This window comes from Eleginops maclovinus, chromosome 5, assembly GCF_036324505.1.
Source record: "Eleginops maclovinus isolate JMC-PN-2008 ecotype Puerto Natales chromosome 5, JC_Emac_rtc_rv5, whole genome shotgun sequence".
Lineage (NCBI taxonomy): Eukaryota > Metazoa > Chordata > Actinopteri > Perciformes > Eleginopidae > Eleginops > Eleginops maclovinus.
The window spans coordinates 8,405,935-8,427,494 of record NC_086353.1 but is presented as its reverse complement, the minus strand read 5'-3'; the positions used below and the strand labels follow the sequence as shown (position 1 = coordinate 8,427,494).

The following is a 21,560-nucleotide window of genomic DNA, read 5'->3' as shown; positions in this document are numbered from 1 at the left end:
ATTATTTAGGAGAGAGGAGAGTAACTTTTTCCTTCGGCAATCCTACTAAAGGACATGTGCAAATGTAGCATTGAGATCTTTTACATAACTGTAATTCAGCACTAAGGAAATGTTTTGACTTAGAAATGTTTAAACTTCTGATAATTTTAGGTTATGATATATATTTTGGCAAGGTCATAAATTATGCAATCTATTAGCTCAATTTGTCAATATGGAGCCCTGGCTTCAAAACGGTAATTATATCTATTGTCCACTAGATAAAGCTATTTTCACAAGTTTGCCACAATTGGGCAAAAATGCTATTTACAAATGCATGCAATGTTTCTAATGAATGACATATCTGGTGAAAAAAATAATTGCTTTTAGTATTAGGCAGAACAAAAATGCAGTTTTGTCAGCAGTCCTTATACTTTATAACTATATGTTTTTGGTCCAAGAGTAATTCACAAAAAAAAGTCTGAGAGAAGTTCAAAGAAGTCTACATACCATTTCTAAAAGCATATTTTAAATGGCATTCAAGTTATTAATGCATTTACTGGCCCACTACAGTCACATGTCAACAAATCAACTTAGAGGGTATTGAGGAAGTTCATTCATAAAACATGATCTTAACCCCTCCTCTTCTCTTAGTTTAGGAGAAGTTTCTCACATTTGAGAAAACATGTTAGTAAAGATATTTTAGTTCTGAGAGTGGTAGTATAAGATACTTGGTGAATAAACAGGTTCATACTGATTCAGCCTTGTTTTTGAACTTGGGAAGTCAGTTATGTATATAGCTCAATGTCGGTAATTATAAATGTGCTTGGTCAGCAAAGAGCTTTTAAGACAACCTGAGTCTTCTGTTCATTATATTCAGTAAGTCTGTAATTTGTTAAATTGATATTGTGTTCTATTTTAAATAAACTGTTTATACTTTTTAATAAATCAGTATTGAAATTGAAGTTCAATTTCTAAAATTGTCAAACTATTTACATGGAATAGCAGATGTAAATTATCCTGTATTTTAATATATTTAGTATATTTAACTAAATCAGTTGTAAATGTTTTAAAATGATCAGCTTACCTCAGTACAAACATTTTCAAATGATTAGAAAAATATTGATATTAAATATCTAAAGAAAAGCAGTAAAATTGGACTCATAGGTCAGATATTAATCCTAAAGTTCAGAAATACAGTTTCTAAAATAACAAAGTTTAAAGTAGTCTGATAGTCAATGAAATGTCCTTTTTTTTAATAGCCACAACATTCATTGAAGGTGTAAAAGTGTGTTTGATCTACTAATTAAAACCTTTGCAAATTAGTTTTTATTTGTAATATGATACCATTATATGTGTAATGTCAATAAGATTTTCCATTAAAATGCATAGCTGTGCAGTGAATGCTATGAATGCTGGAATGACTGCTTGGTGTTGTGGGCAGGTGAGAGATGAACACCTTTTTCGTACATTAAATGTGCAACATAACAGGTTCAGATCATTCACACATCCCCTCCTACACATACAGCACCTGGATCGGCAGACCTTTTCATAAAACAAAGGGATAGTCTAGAAGTGGGATTGTATGAGGTACAGATCCATAGTCAGTGTATTTCCAACAGCATGGCAGTTGTCATTCATGCCCACTGTTTGGAGAAATAGACAGGAGTTATGGCATGAAGGCAAAGCTATACTGCTTTGCAGGGGGTGTCACCAAATTATATTTTAACCCCATAACAATATCATTATTAGTGTTTACTTTATTTAAAATATTGTCACAGCCTTACCTTGCCATTAGACAGCTTTGAAAGGGAACTGAACTCCTTATATGCTTTCAACAAAGCCACCAGTTTATGGACACAAACTGTAATTTTACCTCGCAGAACAAGGAAGTTGCTTGTCTACAGATGCTTGAATGTTTAATTATTTTCATTTCTGAAGGATAAACATGAAGCCACAGTCAGCAACTGGTTTATCTTAGCTTTGCAAGACTGCAAGAAAGAAGGCTATTGGTTTTTATAGGTAAAAATGCAGGGAATAATTTGCATAACATGCATAACTCACTCCCTAGGTTTTGATCCTGACAAGACAGGTCCACAAAAAGATCAAATTACCAATTTAACCTGGGCCATGGTGGCCCCTGAGTCTGGGGCCCCAAACCAGAGCCATTTTCAGTTAAATGATTCAGCCCTGTGGGTGTGTTCGTGCCCCCCACAGTCATACTCCACTGAAAGCATGCAGTACTTGTGGTTTGACTTGCTGTTAACAATCATTGCTCCATTGGTTTGTAAGATAAACAACTCCGTGTGTACACTCATGTGACAATCCGAAGAAAATATTTCCGCAAATTTCAAAACAAACATTCTTACCACACAACAAACATCCACAAAATTGCAACCCTGTAAGGTGAGCCCACTGAGAGCTGCAGTCACAAACACTTTTTCTGATTTTTAATTACTTGTTATTGTTGGCACTATGTTTAATGATTTGCTGTTGTGCCACGTCGTGTATCGTGTTCTTAATTTTAAATTGTTTTAATTTTGTTGTGTAACACCTTGTGGAACATTCTTTGGCAAAACAATGTTTTTTGATATGGTCATGCCAATAAAGCTCCTTTGCATTTGAGAAAGAGAGAGAGGGGGGAGAGAGAGAGGCAGAGAGGGGGAGCGAGAGAGATAGACAGAGAGAGACAGACAGAGAAAAAGACAGAGGGAGAGTTGGTTGTAAGCAGAAACACACTGGTGAGAACCATAGACTGGTGAGAACAGGGAAGAAAGCGCGCGGCACGGGGACCCTCCGGAAGAAGCAGCAGCAGCAGCAGCAGCTATAGCGCGCGCTGGACGCACACCGATTATCCACCGGCAGCACGAGCGACACGGAGGCGCACAGCGGGGCGGAGAGGAGGTGGAGGCACCCGCACGGCGACTCGTTCGTCTCTCCCTCTCTCTCGCCGCCTTCCTCAACCTTCGTTCCTCTTGGACTGCCGCCGCCGCTTCCTCGTTAAGATGGCTGACCCCGGCAGCGACGGAGAGGCACCGGAGAGCGCGCGCGGCTTCGCCCGGCAGGGAGCCCTCCGCCAGAAGAATGTGCACGAGGTGAAGAACCACAAGTTCATTGCGCGCTTCTTCAAGCAGCCCACCTTCTGCAGCCACTGTACGGACTTCATCTGGTGAGTGTGAGAGAGGGGGGAGAGGACACAGGTGATTCACTTGCTGCTGCTGCGGCTCTGCTCGGCCTCCTTGCACACTGACAGTGTTCAGACACCGCAGTGTTTCATTCATTGTCATTGTCACAAACACTGCGATGCGCCATTCCCCCAGTTTCTCACAATGCGACAGCACCGCGGGCCTTTCAGGGGGGGATGTGTTGACGGCAGCCGCAGAGCAGTCACTGCTGCTCGGCGGCGTTTACCGCATCGACCCATCTCTGAAACTGGAGGTCTGGTGGAGGAATGCAGCTGGAGACACAGAGACACAGGGCCCCACTGTTGCTGCTGCAGCTGTGTGTGTGTGTGTGTGTGTGTGTGTGTGTGTGTGTGTGTGTGTGTGTGTGTGTGTGTGTGTGTGTGTGTGTGTGTGTGTGTGTGTGTGTGTGTGTGTGTGTGTGTGTGTGTGTGTGTGTGTGTGTCCATGTGTGATTCGATATCTGCATGTGTGTGCATATGTCATTGTCTGTGCTCCTCTTGTGCATTCCCTGAAATTTACATCAATGTCTTCTGTCCACAGGGGCTTTGGGAAGCAGGGATTCCAGTGCCAAGGTAAGAGCAGTGGCTCATTCACAAATTCCTCTGCTGCATATGGCTGTGGGTGTGTGGACGGATGTTCACTGTCTAACGGAGTGTTGCTGTGTGTGTATGTGTGTGTGTGTATGTGTGTTATGTTGTGTAAAGGGCCGCAGGTCTGCAAACTGTTTAGAATGACCTGTTGTGCTTTTTCATTGATGGCATGCTGTATTGGCAGGCAGGTGTCAAACTCAAAGCAGGTGCTTGCCAACAGTGAGACAGTCAGTGTGAGATGTAAGAGTAGAAGAGTCGGCAGAGTGCTGAAAGCTGAGATGTCTGGTTTTGGCCGAGGAGAAATGGGAGGAAGACAGACCAGGAAGTTAGATTTCTCAAGTGTTTTATTCTCTCCTAACATCGAGCCTGACTTCTGATTGGAATTGTAAGATGGTGGGTTTGTGTGTGGGTGGGATGTGATGTGCACAAGAGTGGGTGGGTGGGTGGCTGGTCGTGGTGACGGGTGGGTGTCTAGACACGGACCTATGCACGCAATAGTTTCATAAACAGTCCCCTTGCAGCAACATAGTGACCCCCCTCAATCACATGCATGTTACAGTAATGCAGTAAATGTTGGTATCACTTCCTCTTCTTCACTCATCCATCTCAGACATCCACCCAAACTCATCTGGCTGCAGTCATGTGATGAACCATGTGAGGTCAGGAGCCAAATTACCACAGTTACCAGATTATGCTTCTTCTTAAGGAAATCCTCCACCAACTAAATGATCAATTGTATATCATTTATTTACCCATATTTAGTTGAATTCTTTAAGAATACTGTTTTTCTTGCATGCCTCCATGGTTAACGGCGAATCAGAAATCAGAGAAACGACTTTTAGTAAATAGCTGCGTTTACATAACATAACAGCAAAACTATATCAAGACATCTGTTTACAAACTATCACAACAACTGCATTATTATCCAACTCTCATTTATGTATGTACTTATGTAAGTGCATTTTTGCTAAAAAGGTATTAATTACAGGAGAAATGTCATGCTTGCGCAGGTGTGGGAAGTCGAAGGTGTAGGATTTTAGCTAAACACATTTGTTTGGGAAGAAGTGAACACATGCATGGAGCAGACTTGGATTATACTGCAGGAGTTATTTGAGAGTTTTTACAAAGATGTTTAGATCTAGTTTTATAGTTTAAACTGTTACTGTTTTTGGTCCTCATGCAACAATTCAAAGGAAACAGAGTAATTGATATTATAATGGTCATTTTGTTGGTGAAGTATTCCTTTAAGAAGGAAATGACCACAAGTTTTAACATGAGTTCATTGACTGGGAAGAGTTGTGTAACTTTCTTAGCAGTAAAAAGTCCCCTAATCTCATGAGGCTACAGGCTTGTCAGTAACTGGTGGTTTTACAGGAAATGCATTGGGGGTAGAAAAGATGATCACTATGTGCTTGAGTGAGTGCATGCACAGTCTCTGGTCCTCTAGTGAACTATTGTGTGGTAAATTAACCTGAGCTGATAACACACTTTAGAGAGCACAGACCAATCTGAGCCCTGCACAGGTAGAGCCGAGTCAGTGATCATTGATCACATTGCATATATAGAAAGGAGCTAATCAGGGATTAATGATTCAATCAGTCAAAAAGGCCAACTCAGGAAGCATTGACTCGGTCATTTTTCAGAGCTTCAAACATTTCTTATGTATTGAATTTGATTACTGTCATGAAGCTGAATTTGAAAACAATTAGTAATAGTTTGGGTAAATTTAAGAGCTGCACTTGTTAGACCTTGATCATACTGCAGGATGGACGCGGACGGCCGCAGTCTTTGCATTCAGACAGCAGCAAAACTAAAATCAGGTTTTACATATACTCCACACTACCAACATGCCCGCTAGAAAACCTTATGTTGGCAACCTCCTGACAGCAAGAAAAACAGCTCCGTTGTTTGTTGAATTTCACTGAATATCATTAGTAAGTCAAAAAAAGAAAACGGCGTGTGTTCACATGCTTAACAATAAAAGGACTATTGATAACAAACACAAAAATGAGTCCAGTTTACTTCCAGTGCATGACCTGTTCACATCACAAGGACTATGCAGAAACCTCTGACCATTTGGCAAATATTATTACTATCGGTTTATCAGTGTTATAATTTTCCAAGCAAATGTTCCAAAAATATAATTAAATGTGACAGACTTGCTGCTTTTCTAATAATATCTTATAATAAATTGAATGTTTTGGGACATTGTTGCTGTTTCTTGTTTGAAAACCCATGATACTTTCTCTCAGATCTTTTTAATGCAAAATAATTAATATATATTTATAGAAAATGATCAGTAGATAAATCGAACACACACAGTTGCAGTTTTATCTAACTTAGTTCAATAAATATGGCTGAATTCTGTTGAATAGTGAGGTTGTTTTCACATAGAAATGACATAACATTTCATTTTATCGGCTACTGCAGTTTATATCTCTACGCTTTTTTTCTTCGTCATTATAATTTTTATGGACCTTTCCTAAGAGAATAGTTGGAAATGATGAGAAAACGGGTTAAAAGATTGCTTGCTGTAAATCAGTCCTCACTGGTTTCCTGACTTGAGGATTTTGTGAATGGGTCTTGTTATGTTCATTGTTATTATTTCATTTATTGTCTTTATTAATGACAACGCTAAATCTGATTGATAGATAAAGATTTAGTTAAAAACAATCATTTGTTGCAGCCCTACTTAACATTTAAATATTAACCCTTAAATGCTGTCGAGGCAGCATTTGAGTAAAAGACTTTGACCCCCACTGGGGCGACGAATAGAAAGCAGTGGAAAAACAGCTTGTGCGTTTTTTGCTATTGAGTTTTCATTTCTTTAATTTGACCCAATTCAGGTAAAGACATAAGTGAACTATAAATAATAATGATTTTGTTGAGAAAACAGTGTTACTTCAAGCTCCATTAGAAGCTGTTCTCGAGCTTTCAAATAATCACAACTGCTGTTTCCAAGTTCCTGTATACTTTTATACTCTATGGCGAGGTTTGTTTGGACTTGTTTGCAGAGAGACTTTGTTTGGTGACTTGCAGGTTACAACATGATAAAACTGGGTATAGATCTGCATTTAAGGCGTTGTTTAAACAGCGTTTGATCACTGTATTTCAGCTTGATAGGACTTAATTCACAGTGAAATGTAATCAGTTAAGCGTTGTTTAAACCTAACACACATCCACATTTCTACATATTAATTTGAAATGGATATGCGGTTAGTTTCTTGTCCTTATTTTACCTAGTGAGGGAGAAAAGTTTGATAATTATGTGAACAGCGGTGTTTAAAAGAGAGCTAGAGTAACAGGAAGGGTGTCAATGCACTTCAGCATGAATGGAGGTGCAATGCTCTCAAACTCTGAAGATAAAAATCGCCAGCTCACACTTGTCGGTCAGGAGGAATTTCAGACATGGGGTGTAGACTTGTTCTGGCGTGCAGGGAAAATTGTGTGTTGTTGACTTCTATGTGTCAAAGGTGTCTTCTGTTTGTGGGTGTGTTTCTCAATACCTGTTCTGCAGGTACAGCAATTTTTCTTCTCCTGCTTTCAGCTCTTCTTTTTATTAGAGTTCATTTTGTATGTGTGTGTAATGTGTTCACACCTGTGTGGCTGGCAGCAAAAACAGGAAGTTGACCTAGTGTAATTTCCTGATCCAGATGTGGGTTCATTACAGTTTTGACTTCAGGTTATCAGGTTCATTTTTTTCTCAGTTGTCATAACAGATGAGTTGAAAGAAATTTTAACAGATTTGTCGATTGTTGAAAAGTAATAGGCTAAAACATATTTTTTGCATGTTGTAACAAACTGACTTTGTAAATGCAGAAAATGAATGAATCTGCGCTGAAAATCCTAATTTCATCAAGAAACCAGCTATTAGTGGCTGCTGGTTTAATTTTGTTTCTACAAAGGTTTTTTTTTAACAGCAAACATTTCAACTTGTCATAGTTCGGAACCCCCACATGTCACAAGGCTAAGGATGTCCCTTTACCAGAAATGAATTAGTGTAGGTCAATGGTTCTTAACACCAAGGTAAAGAACTGTTCTTTCTGTATATTCATGTTTCTTGCCCAAAACTGAATTCGACCAGATTATATTTCAAGACATCATGATCATTTTTTAATTTACGGTTTCCCAATAACTAGGGAATAGAGCTTTAGGAACACATTTTGTACTCAGTTGCATGTTCCAGGGGCAATAAGACCTTAGTAGTCTTGAGCCCTGACTGTCCTGTAGTTCAATTGAAAAGTAACAGACAGGTTTAAAGAGATGGTGCATCAATTTAGGACTACGGTATTGCTTACTCTTAACATCTCTATTATGAGGAAATATCGTTAAATTGTCCAAAATCTTTGAAAGACAGAGCTCATGATAGCAATATGATGACAATTGTTCTTGCTAACTGCCTTCACACTGAAGACGATGCTAAGAGTAAAAATCAGGGGATCACCAAAGTCAGTAGAATTATTCCTATGGAGACTATGAATTTTTGAACCAGATGTCATGGTTTTACATCCAATAATTGTTGGGATATTTCAGTACGGACCAAAGACATCTTAGAAAACAGATCGACAGGACAGCCAAGAGATTTGTAAAAAAGGGTCTTGGAATTAAGGAAAACCATCAGGGTTTTTCATCCAGTTTGTATTGCTGTGTTGCAGGTTTGTCATTTCTGACTTTTAATGTGACTCGACTGTGAGTAGAGCGAAACTTGTCTTTGTCTCGTAGAAGAAGCTTGTGATTTTTCCCCGATCTTTTCACTTTTCTCTCCACTGGCCTCTAGTCATTGGCAGCTGATAGAATCTGTTTTTCAACATAAATGAGAATCAAGTGAAAGATCAAATGTGCTCATATTTAGTGGGTGTCTGTAAGAGTTAATGTTGCCTCTGGTCCTACAACTGAAAAGCCAAACACTGCTTGTTTGCCAATCTTGAACTGTCATTGTTATTGATTGGATCAACGCTGTGGTTGACTTATAATCCTGATTATTGACTGATCAGGGGTTGAAGTAGTATCTTTTTTTAAATTTATTGTGTTCAGTCCGTCTAAAGATATTGATTACAAGATGTGTTTGTGACTCGGTGTCCGAGAAAACAAACACATATTTCAGAGTACGCCTGTCCACACCACAGAGCCTGCTTGTCAGTATCAATGTATTCACAATGAATTTTTTATAGATGACAGATCTTTGCAGCGTCAGTGCTCTGAAAATGGCAGATGTCAGGATGGCTGATGCTATGTGAAACTACACAGAATGTGGCGAGATGAACTTGAAATGAACAAATCGCAGCAAATAACAACAGAATGATGATTGACACAAAGCCGTTTTTGAGGCTTAGTACGTTTTCTTTTATTTTTAAGGATAGGATAACTAATCTAAATTAGAGATGGAGGGTTTATCAGAAGACTGATACTTATCTATTCCTCTCCTATTTGTTTGATGTTCCAAACATGCAGTCAAAAAGTATTACATTTTAAAGGATAAAGTGCAACACAGAAAGCTTGAACCTAAAATTCCAATGGCACAATTGTAATTTCTGGAAGTAGTTACGGCATACCATAAACAGTCAGATATTTGCCTTACTCTTGATATTCAATAGAAGTGATTCCCTTAATGTAACTGTCAAAATGACAAGCGCTCTGCATGTTTTATACCATAGAGTTAGCAAGTGCTTCCCATTAATACTGAATACTGTTCAGAGAAAATTTGGCAAGCATTTAAAGCCAGATTATGCTTGAAGGGATGCACAATGTGACTGTTGAGCCAAGTGAAGGTCTGTGCTCTACTAACTCGGAGCCTCCGGTGCTGACAGTGCATAGCTGTTTGGAATAACCTTTAATTTTTAAAATATGCATAACAATGACAGCTTTGTTTGGTCCTGCAGGTCTTTTATTATTCTCACTCAACTGTGCTGTACAGGTAGTCCTCAAAAGCATGATTTTAAAACTCACTTTTGGTCAAACAAAAGGGGCATATCGTTCTTTGGCTGCATCGCGCGGCCTGAGGTCAAAGGCTTGGTGACATCACAGATTGTGGGTTAGGCTGCATTCACACGATGTCGGCCGAACAGGAACATAAGAAAAACCTCCAATTTGGAAGATTGAACGCACACTTAGCATGGTGTTTTATCATTTAAAGGCTATAATAAATGTTTTTACAACAAATAGAATGAACTGTGGACCCAATGTGAAAAGGAATTATCCCCTGAACCAAACAACGATCTGCCTTACTGTTGGAGTTTGAATGATAAGCATTTCTTAACAAGCCAAAGTCTTACGCAACAAACCGCGTTTGCTGATGTATTTATGCCTATAAGTGTGTGTGTAGTTACTGTATGAACGTGAGTGTGTTTGGTGTGATGCCCTTTCCCCCTACAGAGTTAGTGTCCAACGAGTGAACATCATTGATTGTTATTAGCTAAAAATCCAAGTGTTTCACTCAAGAGTTGGTAAAGATTAAAATCGCTGCAAAGAAAAAGGTCAAAATTGTGGCAGGTTGTTAAGAGGTTAAACCAAATGCAAACAAACCTTTTATAATGCCTCTTAAATGAGCTGAATCTGTTATTTCACTGTAACATTTAGATGTAAGCGATGAAGGTTTTTGAGGCATTTGGCAAACCGTTTGTTTACCCTTCTGTTGTTCTTTTCAGCCTGTTTGAGATATTGTTGCCGATGTGAACGGTCTAAACAAAATACATGTGAATGTTAAAATCACAGTCTCCTGGTTCCGCTCCGTAGCAGGATCTTATCTTTCTTGTTCAGGTAATCGAGGCAAGCTGAGGCCTGAATGTTGAGTCTCCGTCTGTGGTTTGCGGGCTGGTTCTCATCCAAGATGGAGGAACTTCCTGATGGTCCTGTTGATGTGAAACTGTTGGCTCGCTGTCATCCTGGCAGCCCATCGCAGGAGGCTTTTTTGGACGGGCTGTGATTTGTCGTTATAGCTGCCACTGTGTGTGTGTGTGTGTGTGTGTGTGTGTGTGTGTGTGTGTGTGTGTGTGTGTGCGTCGGTCCGACTGTAGGGCTCAGCCTGGTTGCTAGGCAACAGAGCAAAGACCTTCTCGGCAGGTCACTACGCCTGTCTTTCCTTAGTGTGTGTGTTTGTCTGTGCGTGCATGTGTGTGTAAGTGACAGAGCAGATTTATGAACACAAAGCTATAAAGTGTGCTGCATCCTTCACTGTGCTCTCTGTTGCTCCACTTCTCTTTCTGTCTTTCTCACACACTGCAAACACACACAAATGAATCCTCCACCCCCTCACATTGCCTCAAACCCAGCTGTGCCCCCATCCCTTCCCACACACACACACACACACACACACACACACACACACCCCACTCTGTTTGACTTTATTTCTCCTTCAGTCTTTCTTCTCCTCTTGTCTTACACTCTGTGTTTCCCTTTTTACCGCCTCTTGCCTAGCAGCGTGTCTGTTCTTTTGCACTGTTGTTATATCCTCAGTTGCTGTTGTATCTCGGATATTTCTGCCTCAGTTTTCACGTTCAGAGCTTATTCCTAAAATTGAGTGTAGGTCCAGGTATCCATTGACGTGACCCGGCCACTCTCCGGCACGAATAAACATGCATGAACACACATAAGCACTCTGTTGCTTAACTGCTAGAAAGCCGTGGAAAGTGCCGCCAGTTGCCACGGTGCCTCATCAAAATATAACGACAATGTGAATAATTAAGATCAAACCAGAGCGTAATGTCACTGTGTTTGTGTGTGTGTTGTTCTTACTTAGGCTGTTTTTGCAACGTGTGTGTTGATATCTTCATAATAATATGGAACTGTAAAACGTATTTATGTTTTAATCTATTTTTGGTCAATACTGCAAGTCATGGTACAGTGGGAGTGGTTTTAACAGAAGTTCATGAGAATTTTGTGTAAAAATACACCAGCAGTGATTTGACCCTGAACGACAGAGTCCGGCTACACTACAGCAGACTGATCTGCCCTATTTATCTAAATGGAGTTCTGCTGTTTGTTATATTCACGTGTTCAGCTTTAGGAAGGGACTGATCAAAATTTAAAGGGATGAATTGCGTTTTATTTCGGTCCCACCCAAAGTGTGCAGTTTGGAGGTTTGCTGACTGATGATCAGCTGGTTGTCTAATGGATCAGCAGTAGCTCTGCTCAAAGATATAGTATTAAACGTCCCCTCTCCACCTCTGAAGGTGTAATACTCTGCACTCATTTGTGAAATAGTCTTCATCATCGGCTGATTATATTCTCTAGTAATTGCCTGAAAGTCCAACCAGGAGTCATAAAATCTAACCGAATATTACACAATCAACAAATTCTTAAAAAGAAGCCATTTTGACTTTGAAGATTATCAATAATTATTACCAAATAATTATTCTGACAAATCATCTTATATTTCCAGCCTCCTTTTTGGCACAATAAAAAACAACAACCTAATAGTGACATTTAGATTGGAATTGTTTCCTATGTGACTGTTGTTATACATCGATCAAAGTGGATCCAACAGATGATTTAAGATAGGAAAAGATAAGATATTCTTTATTAATCCCAAACTGGGAAATGTAATAGTAGTAGTAGAAAATAAACAATTATTACACAATATCAACATCTCAAAATAGAACATAAATCAGAACTTAAAGAGTGAAAATATCAAACTTGACCGTGATCAAAAATTATGTAAACTATCTGACAAATAAAACCCTATTTAAGGGCTAAATTACCATTAACACAATTTAAAAGTGGTATTATTACATTATTCTGCATTTAGTCTTATTTTTTCTTATATGTTTAATAATCTGCTGTTGCCAAGTACTTCCATACATGTTACTGAAGCCTTTCCATTGTACCTGTAAATGAGAAACAGCTTGCAGCGTTATATGCAAAATACGTAAGTTATTTAAAAAATGGCAACAAGTTTGATCAGTTAATTCATTTTATAAAAATGCCAACCACTAACTGATTTAACTTCTCGTTATCTTAATATGTTGCTTGTTTGTTCTTTTGCGTTGGATTGTTTGTTGGACACAATGAGCTGTTTAAGCGTGTCAGCTCGGGCTTTGGGAAATGGTGACGGACATTTGTTAGTTGCAGCGATGGATCAGACCAGCTTGTCAATCTCTCCTACTCAACTCCTGTCAACATGTTGGTGTCTAACAGCAGATCAGATCTCTGTTTGCAGCAGATACACGTCAGTTCATCAACACAAAGATGAAATGTACTTTTAAATATCTGCTATTTACTTAAATGTATACTTTGTGTTGCAACTAAAACAGAAATTGAAAAAAAGAGACGGTTTGATTACTTCATGAATTCACTGTTTACTGTACAGTATGCATTGCATGTTAAATGCTTATTGACATAAAATCAACACAGGAAATTGAAAACGACATTTCTCTTTCGTTTTTATAGAAGAATGCTTGGATAATGTTGGATAGCTAGATAGAAATTATATTATATAACAATGTATTCTAATGTATTAATTGAAAAATAGTATATTTCGTTATGAATTATGTACATTTGTAAAAAAGTTAACACAAACAACAATATTGTGTGATGGATAACCAATGTTATAGAATCAGAGGATGAAACCCTCTTTATTAGTCACATACATGCACACAGCAGAGCACACACAGTGAAATTAGTCCTCTGCATTTAACCCATCCTAGTACTAGGAGCAGTGGGCAGCTATCGTGCAGCGCACGGGTAGCAATGGGGAGGGGGGATTGGAGGTGTCCGGTGCCTTGCTCAAGGGCACCACAGCAGGGCCTAGGAGGTGAACTGGGACCTCTCCAAGTAGCAGTCCACTTTCCATATTTCAAGTCTGTTCGAGGACTTGAACCGGCGACCCTACGATTCCCAGTCCAAGCCCCTACTGACTGAGCCACTGCTTGACAATGTAAAGTGCAAGTACTTCAAAAATAGACCATCCTGCTTCTTCAATGTAATTTTTCTAATTTTGGGCAGACTTGCTACTTCATCGTTCTGTGATAGGGATGAACTAAGTAAAAATAAACTTTGTCCAACATGTCCTTGAAAAGTGTGCTTGCACAAACACATAAACTATTCTTTGTGTGTGTCTTAACAGCCTCCCAAAGATATTCAGCACAAGTGCATTCATTTTCCTCACATACAAACTGAATAAAAAGGGAACCAGGATCAGAAAGCATGTGCTATATTCGGCTCAATGAATAATTTTAGCACAACTTCAAGCAGAAAGCAGGAACATGCAGTCACCAGGTGTGTGCCGCCTGCTGCCTCTGAGAGACGTTTCCTGCAGCAGCTTTAATGAGATGCAGCGCGATTATTACTAGATGTCCCACCATGCTGCGGTTCAATTTAATATCATCTTTAACTGAAGCAATAAAAACTATATATAGATGTACACGGAGCACGAAAAGGACAAATGGGATCTGTTGAAATATGAGCAGCATATTGTACAATGACTAATGCCACATAATTGACATATTGATTCATCTCTTTGTTGATATTATGTAGCCTTTTTTGGCGTTGCAAAGAAGCCTGAGTTTTACATTCACTTTTTATTCCCTCTCCCTCTCCCTCTCTCTCTCTCTCTCTCTCTCTCTCTCTCTCTCTCTCCCTCTCTCTCTCCCTCTCCCTCTCCCCACCAGTGTGCTGTTTTGTGGTCCATAAGCGCTGTCATGAATTTGTCACCTTTTCCTGTCCGGGGGCCGACAAGGGACCTGCATCCGATGTGAGTAAAGAAAATAGGAGGTCATTTTCATATCATGTGCTCAAGTTAGCTATTTATTAAACACACAGTTAGTGATTGTTTTCCTGTAAAGTGATGTTTATTATTAACATTAGTAAGATAAGCACTGTGTGTGTAGAGTTCCTGTATTTGCCGCAACACACACACACACACACACACACACACACACACACACACACACACACACACACACACACACACACACACACACACACACACACACACACACACACACACACACACACACACACACACACACACACAGGGATGTTACCTCTTGCAACCTGCTGAGCTGTCACCCCCAAATCACACTGAGACATGTCAATAAGGACAGAATGTGCTGCCTGGCTGCCTCGGGTTAATGAGCTGAAATCTTTCATTCACTTACTTGCTAGCACACACACACACACACACACACTCACACAAACACACACACAAGCACACATTTTGTGAGTCAGCAAGGATTTTGAAGCCATGTAACTGATGTTTATTAATCTGTAACTCCTCATCTTTCTTTGTTTTTGTTACATCACCACAGCTGATTTGTTTCCTCCTATTTTTAGGCCTTCTCCAAATTCGAATCAGTGATGCATTCTCTCTTCTAATAATTTCACATTAGCCCTCTGTCATGAGGTTAACAACATTTAAAGTGTTTGTTTACCACAGACACACTTCATGGTCAAAAGTATAGAATAAATGTGGTTTTGGTCCCAGGCTGATGACATGGTTTAGGCCATGCCCCGTAGTTACATCACCATAATGTTGCAAAATACAATCTTTTAGACGGTTGGGATGTTTCAACTAAATGGCATCAGTTTTGGTGCTGTTGACAAAGAATTTGACCCAACTATGCAGAGCGCTGACTTCTTTTGGGATCGGTTTAAACTTATCTTCCGCACTCAGTGGCCGACCTCTCTGCACGCCCTAGAAGTAATGCTCACATATGGCTTAAATGTTCTGTTGTTCACATCCTTTTGGCTGAAAAGTGTATCTTGATACATGTGTGAATAAAAACAAAGTTCTCTTCATGGTTGGATAACACTTGAGGTAAATGACAATGTAATTTTGGGGTGAACCGCCCCTTTAAATATAGCCTTACAAGACAACAGAGAACAACTGAACTTGTTTTTGAATCTTTTAATGGAGTCTGAGCTCACAGCAGATGCAGGGCTTCGCCTGAAACGACCTGGATTACTCTTAAATATTGAATTCACGTATCTTCACTCTCCTCTCTGTGTTTGTGTTTTTGCAGGATCCTCGTAGTAAACACAAGTTTAAGGTCCATACTTACTCCAGCCCGACCTTCTGTGACCACTGCGGCTCCCTCCTCTACGGGCTGATACATCAGGGCATGAAATGTGACCGTACGTACACAAATGTCTGTCCATGTGTGTGTGTATATGATCACACAGTTTGAGCATGTGGCACAAATGAAAGGTGTAGAGGCCATAAGCAGAACATTTCAACTGCAGATGTCAGGTTATTCCAGGTGAACCTTTTAATGGTTAAAAAAAGTGGCTTGCATTAAAATTGAAAGATATTTTTTGCTCATGTCCTTTGTTAGCTGGGACCATCTCCAGCCTAGCAATTCTGCTTCAATTCAATTGGCCAACTGTGAGGCCATCAGTCAGAATTGGAAGAAATGACTGCTTAAAATGTATTTTCTGTCAATCCAACAAAAACCTTTTACATATGTAAATGTGTGAACTGTAGACACACACACACCTTGACCCACGGCCAATCAGCAGATATATTAATGACTAATAATATAATGAATAACTAACACATCAATAATCGTTTACAGATATTGAGATACTCATGATGATGAGACTGACAGTTTATAAGATGTTATCAGCTTAAATACTGACAGTTGGAGAGATATTATCAGCTTCTCATAACAATGAGTGAGTAGTTTTTACATTCCTGCTGTTGTGTCATATTATTGCTGCCCATTTGGCTGTTGTTGGCAACAAAGCCTCAAACAGGAAGTGGGATGCATCTCTGCAATGCTGTCTCCATCCATCACTAACTTGCAGTGAGTAGATAGTTCCTCAGTGTACCTGTGTACTTGCTGTGTGATGAACTTGGCCTTTAAACTAGTTTTCACACATTCAGATTGAATCATCAGATGTTCACAAAAAAGAAATTAAACACGGTTGATGCTAAAAATACATCGGTAGCTTGTAAAAAAACCCAATTCAAGAGGTTATTGGGGTATATTCATTTACGTAAACAAACAACATTTGACGAGGAGCTTTTGCAAATTGTATTCAAAAGCAGCGGTTCTACTCCGAGTCCCTCCCGGATGACTGAACTTCTCACCTTATCCCTAAGGGAGATGCCAGCCACCCTGCGGAGAAATCCCATTTCGGCCGCTTGTATCCGCGATCTCGTTCTTTCGGTCATGACCCATCCTTCATGACCATAGGTGAGGGTAGGAACGAAGACGGCCCGGTAGACAGAGAGCTTTGCCTTCTGGCTCAGCTCTCTTTTCGTCACAACGGTGCGGTAAAGCGACTGCAGTACCGCTCCCGCTGCTCCGATTCTCCGGCCCATCTCACGCTCCATCCAATCTGAGGTTCGACAATCGGCCGGACCCTCCGTTCCAGCACCTTAGAGTAAACTTTCCCGGGGAGGCTGAGTAATGTGATGCCTCTGTAATTGGCACACACCCTCTGATCCCCCTTTTTAAAGAGAGGAACCACCACCCCGGTCTGCCACTCCTTCGGTACTGTTTCCGACTTCCACGCAATGTTGATGAGACGTGTCAACCATGACAGTCCCTCAACACCCAGAGCCTTCAGCATTTCTGGGCGGATCTCATCCACCCCCGGGCTTTGCCACTGTGGAGCTGTTTAACCACCTCAGTGACTTCCCCCCATGAGATTGGAATTGATCCCCCTTCATACTCCAGCTGTGCCTCTAACATAGAGTGCGGAGTTGTCGGATTCAGGAGTTCCTCAAAGTGTTCCTTCCACCGCCCTAACACACTATCAGTTGAGGTCAACAGCGCCCCATCCTTACTGTACACAGCTTGGATGGTACCCTGCTTCCCCCTCCTGAGGTGTCGGACGGTTTTCCAGAACAACTTTGGTGCCGACCGAAAGTCCTTCTCCATGGCTTCTCGAACTTCTCCCACACCCGCTGCTTTGCCTCGGCCATGGCTGAGGCTGCTGCCCTTCGGGCCTGTCGATACCTTGCAACTGCGTCAGGAGTACCCAGGGATAACATATCCCGGAAGGCCTCCTTCTTCAGTCGGACGGCTTCCCTGACCACCGGTGTCCACCACGAGGTTCGAGGGTTACCGCCCCTTGAGGCACCTAAGACCTTGAGACCACAGCTCCCTGCTGCAGCTTCGGCAATAGAGGCTTTGAACACTGCCCACTCTGGTTCAATGTCCCCAGCCTCCACAGGGATGCCTGAAAAGCTCCGCCGGAGGTGTGAGTTGAAGGCCTCCTGGACATGGGACTCCTCCAGACGTTCCCAGTTCACCCGCACTACACGTTTGATTTTACCAGGTCTGTCCAGAGGCTTCCCCCGCCACTCGACCCAACTCACCACCAGATGGTGATCAGTTGACAACTCCGCCCCTCTCTTCACCCGAGTGTCCAAAACATGCGGCCTCAGGTCCGATTATACGATAACAAAATCGATCATGGACCTTCTGCCTAGGGTGCTCTGGTACCACGTACACTTATGAGCATCCTTATGTTCGAACATGGTGTTTGTTTTGGCCAATCCATGACTAGCACAGAAGTCCAGTAGCAAACCACCACTCCGGTTCAGATCAGGGGGGCCGTTCCTCCCAATCACGCCCCTCCAAGTGTCTCCATCATTGCCCACGTGTGCGTTGAAGTCTCCCAGCAAGACTAAGGAGTCCCCTTCAGGAGCCCCATACAGGACTTCTTTCAGGGTCTCCAAGAAGGCCGAATACTCTGAACTGCTGTTTGGTGCATAAGCACACACAACAGTCAGAGTTTTCCCCCCCATGACCAGCAGGCGTAGGGAGGCGACCCTCTCGTCCACTGGGGTAAACTCCAACAAAGCGGCACTCAACCGGGGGCTTGTGAGTATCCCCACACCCGCTCGGCGCCTCACACCTTGCGCAACTCCGGAGAAGAATAGAGACCAACCCTTATCCAGAAGTAAGGTTCCAGAGCCGATGCTGTGCGTAGAGGTGAGCCCCACCAGATCCAACTGGTAACGCTCCCACACAAGCTCCGGCTCCTTCCCCCCCAGAGAGGTGACATTCCACGTCCCCAAAGCCAACTTCTGTCGCCTGAGTCTGGTCCGTCGAGACCCTCTGCTTTCACTGCCACCCTTCTGGCAGCGCACCCGACCCCATCGTTGTTTCCCGTAGGTGGTGGGCCCGCGGGACGGAGAAGCGGAGGTGTTGCCCACGTTGCTTTTTCGGGCTGTGCCCGGCCGGGCTCCGTGGCAAGCCCGGCCACCAGACGCTCGCTGACGAGTCCTCCTTCTTGGCCTGGCTCCAGAAGGGGACCCCGGGCTTCCTCCCGGCCGGGGATCCTCGCTTCCAATTGTGTTATTCATGGAGTCTTTTTGAACCAATCTTAGCCTGGCCCCTTACCTGAGACCAATTTGCCATGGGAGACCCTACCAGGAACACAAGGTTCCAGACAACACAGCCCCCAGGTTCATCGGGGCACACAAACCTCTCCACCACGATAAGGTGCTGGTTCTCGGAAAGGTGGTCAAATAGTAAAAATGTATTTATTTATTTTCCAAGCAACTTTTTTTTATGACTTTGATGGAAAACGTGATGAGGTCAGGAAAGAGTATTAAGGAAAATGTACGAAAAGAAAAACACAGTGCTAAGAGTTTATGACTGCAGCAACGATTGGCTAACCATGTAAGAACAAATAACCATTGTCCGGTACCTAGATTAATACGAGTAGTGAGGACAGGAGACTGAGCCCTACGTCCCGCCGGTCTCTTTCTCTCTGCTCCCTTGCACACACAGCGGCTCTACTGCACGTTAAACACCTTCATCTTTATCAACCCAATCCGTTTATGAAGTAAACAGGTCTGTCTGTGCTCTCTCCCTCTGCCTGAGTCTCACAGTCCGGTTACGTGTTGTTTGTGAAGCGGGTTATAAAAAGTTTTTTTCTTTAATGAAAATACATTTTATTTACCTTTTACAGAAAGAGAAGCAATTGGGAAGCTGTCGGATATTTATTGCAGGACATGTGTTGGACAGATGGACTGTCTATGGTTGGTCACACAGGCAGGTTGCAGTGTAACAGCAGAGAGACCGGGGAAATTGTAAATTCTCAAATTGCACCACAAAGACAGACAGATAGATAGAAACAATGCAGAGATGATATTACATTATTTTATTTAATACAGCAACCAAATTAAACTACATGAGGTGATTAGAGACTTATTTTTAGCCTCTCAAAGAACCGATATCAAGAACCGAAAAGAACCGGAAATGAAAAGCAGAACTGGAATCGTTGAAATTCAAACAATACCTAACCCACTTGTATTGTTCTTGGTCATCCCTATATAACGTTTTAATCAACAGTTGATGTGAGTGGAGCCAGAAAGAAAATGTATAAGATGGAGATATAATATGAAATACATCAGAAGAAATGGAGTCATCATAAGATGTGTTATCATGGAATGAAAAATATCTTTATATCCATCCTCCACCTCATTTAAGGGGTGTGAAATGTGGAGCTTTGAACATCAGAGCAGTCTGACATCTGGTGGACAGTCTGAGAAGTTACAAAATAGTGTTTGACCATTTTTTGTCAGTGATTGAACTGAAGAGATTCACCTATAACGGTGAGATACATTTATATGTCTTGCTTTCTTCAATTAATCTAATCTGGGTTTGGAGAGCAGGGAGGGTCTAATTAAAAGTTGCTGTTGAGTTGCATTAGTGGAAGTTTAGGATCCAATTTGGGGCTTAAATTTCAGATGTCTCTGTTTGTTGCTATGTTTTTGCCCGATAATATATTTCAATCTCTATCCTGTGGCTTACCAAACAACATTGAATCACTGAAAAGTCTATAATTTTGCAATACCAGCAACATGGTGATAATGGCTTTTTTATGTCTACTTGGTGATTTTGGGCTTGAATAAAATTAAGTTGTGCATTTTTCTGTGTCTGTGTTCAGACTGTATGATGAACATCCACAAGCGGTGTGTGGCCAACGTCCCGAGCCTTTGTGGGACGGATCACACCGAGAGGAGAGGACGCCTTCAGATCACTGCCCAGATCGCTGACGAAACCCTCACCGTCACCAGTGAGTGCACTCTGGTCCCTTCATTCTCTCACACACATAGACACACACAAATGCACACATTGAGCGCCTCACAAAGCTCTCAATCAGCCCAAGAATAAAACTGGAAAGTCCATTAGTTGATCAATGATCCAACGATTGCCCCACATCACCACTGGAACATGCATCCCTGTGCCAGCGCTCCCTCTCTCAGACGGCTGTACATTGATTATGGAACACAAACTAAACTGTTGGTAAGTGTTGTGAAATGTAGCAGGAGTTATTTAGGGCATTACTCACAGCAACACTTAGAGCTTCACATCCCGCTGTCCTCTGTAAAGGACAATTGCCAAAAGTCTAAAAGTGTCAATTCATGGAATGTTTTTTTTTCTCCTTTTAAAACTTTTTTGTAACCATGTCATCCTCTCAAACTCCTTTGCAGTCAAAGAGGCGAGGAACCTGGTGCCCATGGACCCCAACGGCCTGTCAGACCCCTATGTCAAGCTCAAGCTGATCCCGGATCCCAAGAGTGAGAGCAAGCAGAAAACCAAGACCATCAAATGTTGCCTCAACCCCACCTGGAATGAGACCTTCACTTTGTGAGTCATTCTGCACCAGGGCCGGTCGATGAGTTAGAAATAACAACCGGCCACCGGATTTTTTTCTTACAGCTATTTTTATTATTAACAGAAAATCCCACCATAAACTGTCTATGTTCAAATGCTCTTCCTTCCCTTAAATAAGACTAGTTTAATTGGCTTGTTAATCCTTTTTGAAACACATTTGATTAAAACTAAACCTAAACAATACAATATAAAACTCACCAAATCAGTCCAGCTGAGTATTCCCCCTGTTT

At 41.5% G+C, this 21,560-nt stretch overlaps 1 protein-coding gene across 2 annotated transcripts in view; it reads left to right on the top strand.

Annotated features, from left to right (window-relative positions):
• Positions 1–2,664: 2,664 nt before the first annotated feature.
• Positions 2,665–21,560, top strand: part of LOC134864323 (protein kinase C beta type) — a 29,242-nt gene continuing 10,346 nt past the window's right edge. Inside the window, exons 1-6 of one of the 2 annotated variants that reach the window (XM_063883197.1) lie at positions 2,665–3,145; positions 3,702–3,733; positions 14,356–14,438; positions 15,709–15,820; positions 20,600–20,728; positions 21,147–21,303. In XM_063883197.1, the coding sequence (XP_063739267.1) occupies positions 2,982–3,145; positions 3,702–3,733; positions 14,356–14,438; positions 15,709–15,820; positions 20,600–20,728; positions 21,147–21,303 (677 nt within the window). In that variant the 5' untranslated portion in view covers positions 2,665–2,981. The remainder of the gene's footprint in view (positions 3,146–3,701; positions 3,734–14,355; positions 14,439–15,708; positions 15,821–20,599; positions 20,729–21,146; positions 21,304–21,560) is intronic. The other variant, XM_063883196.1, reaches the window with a different exon arrangement.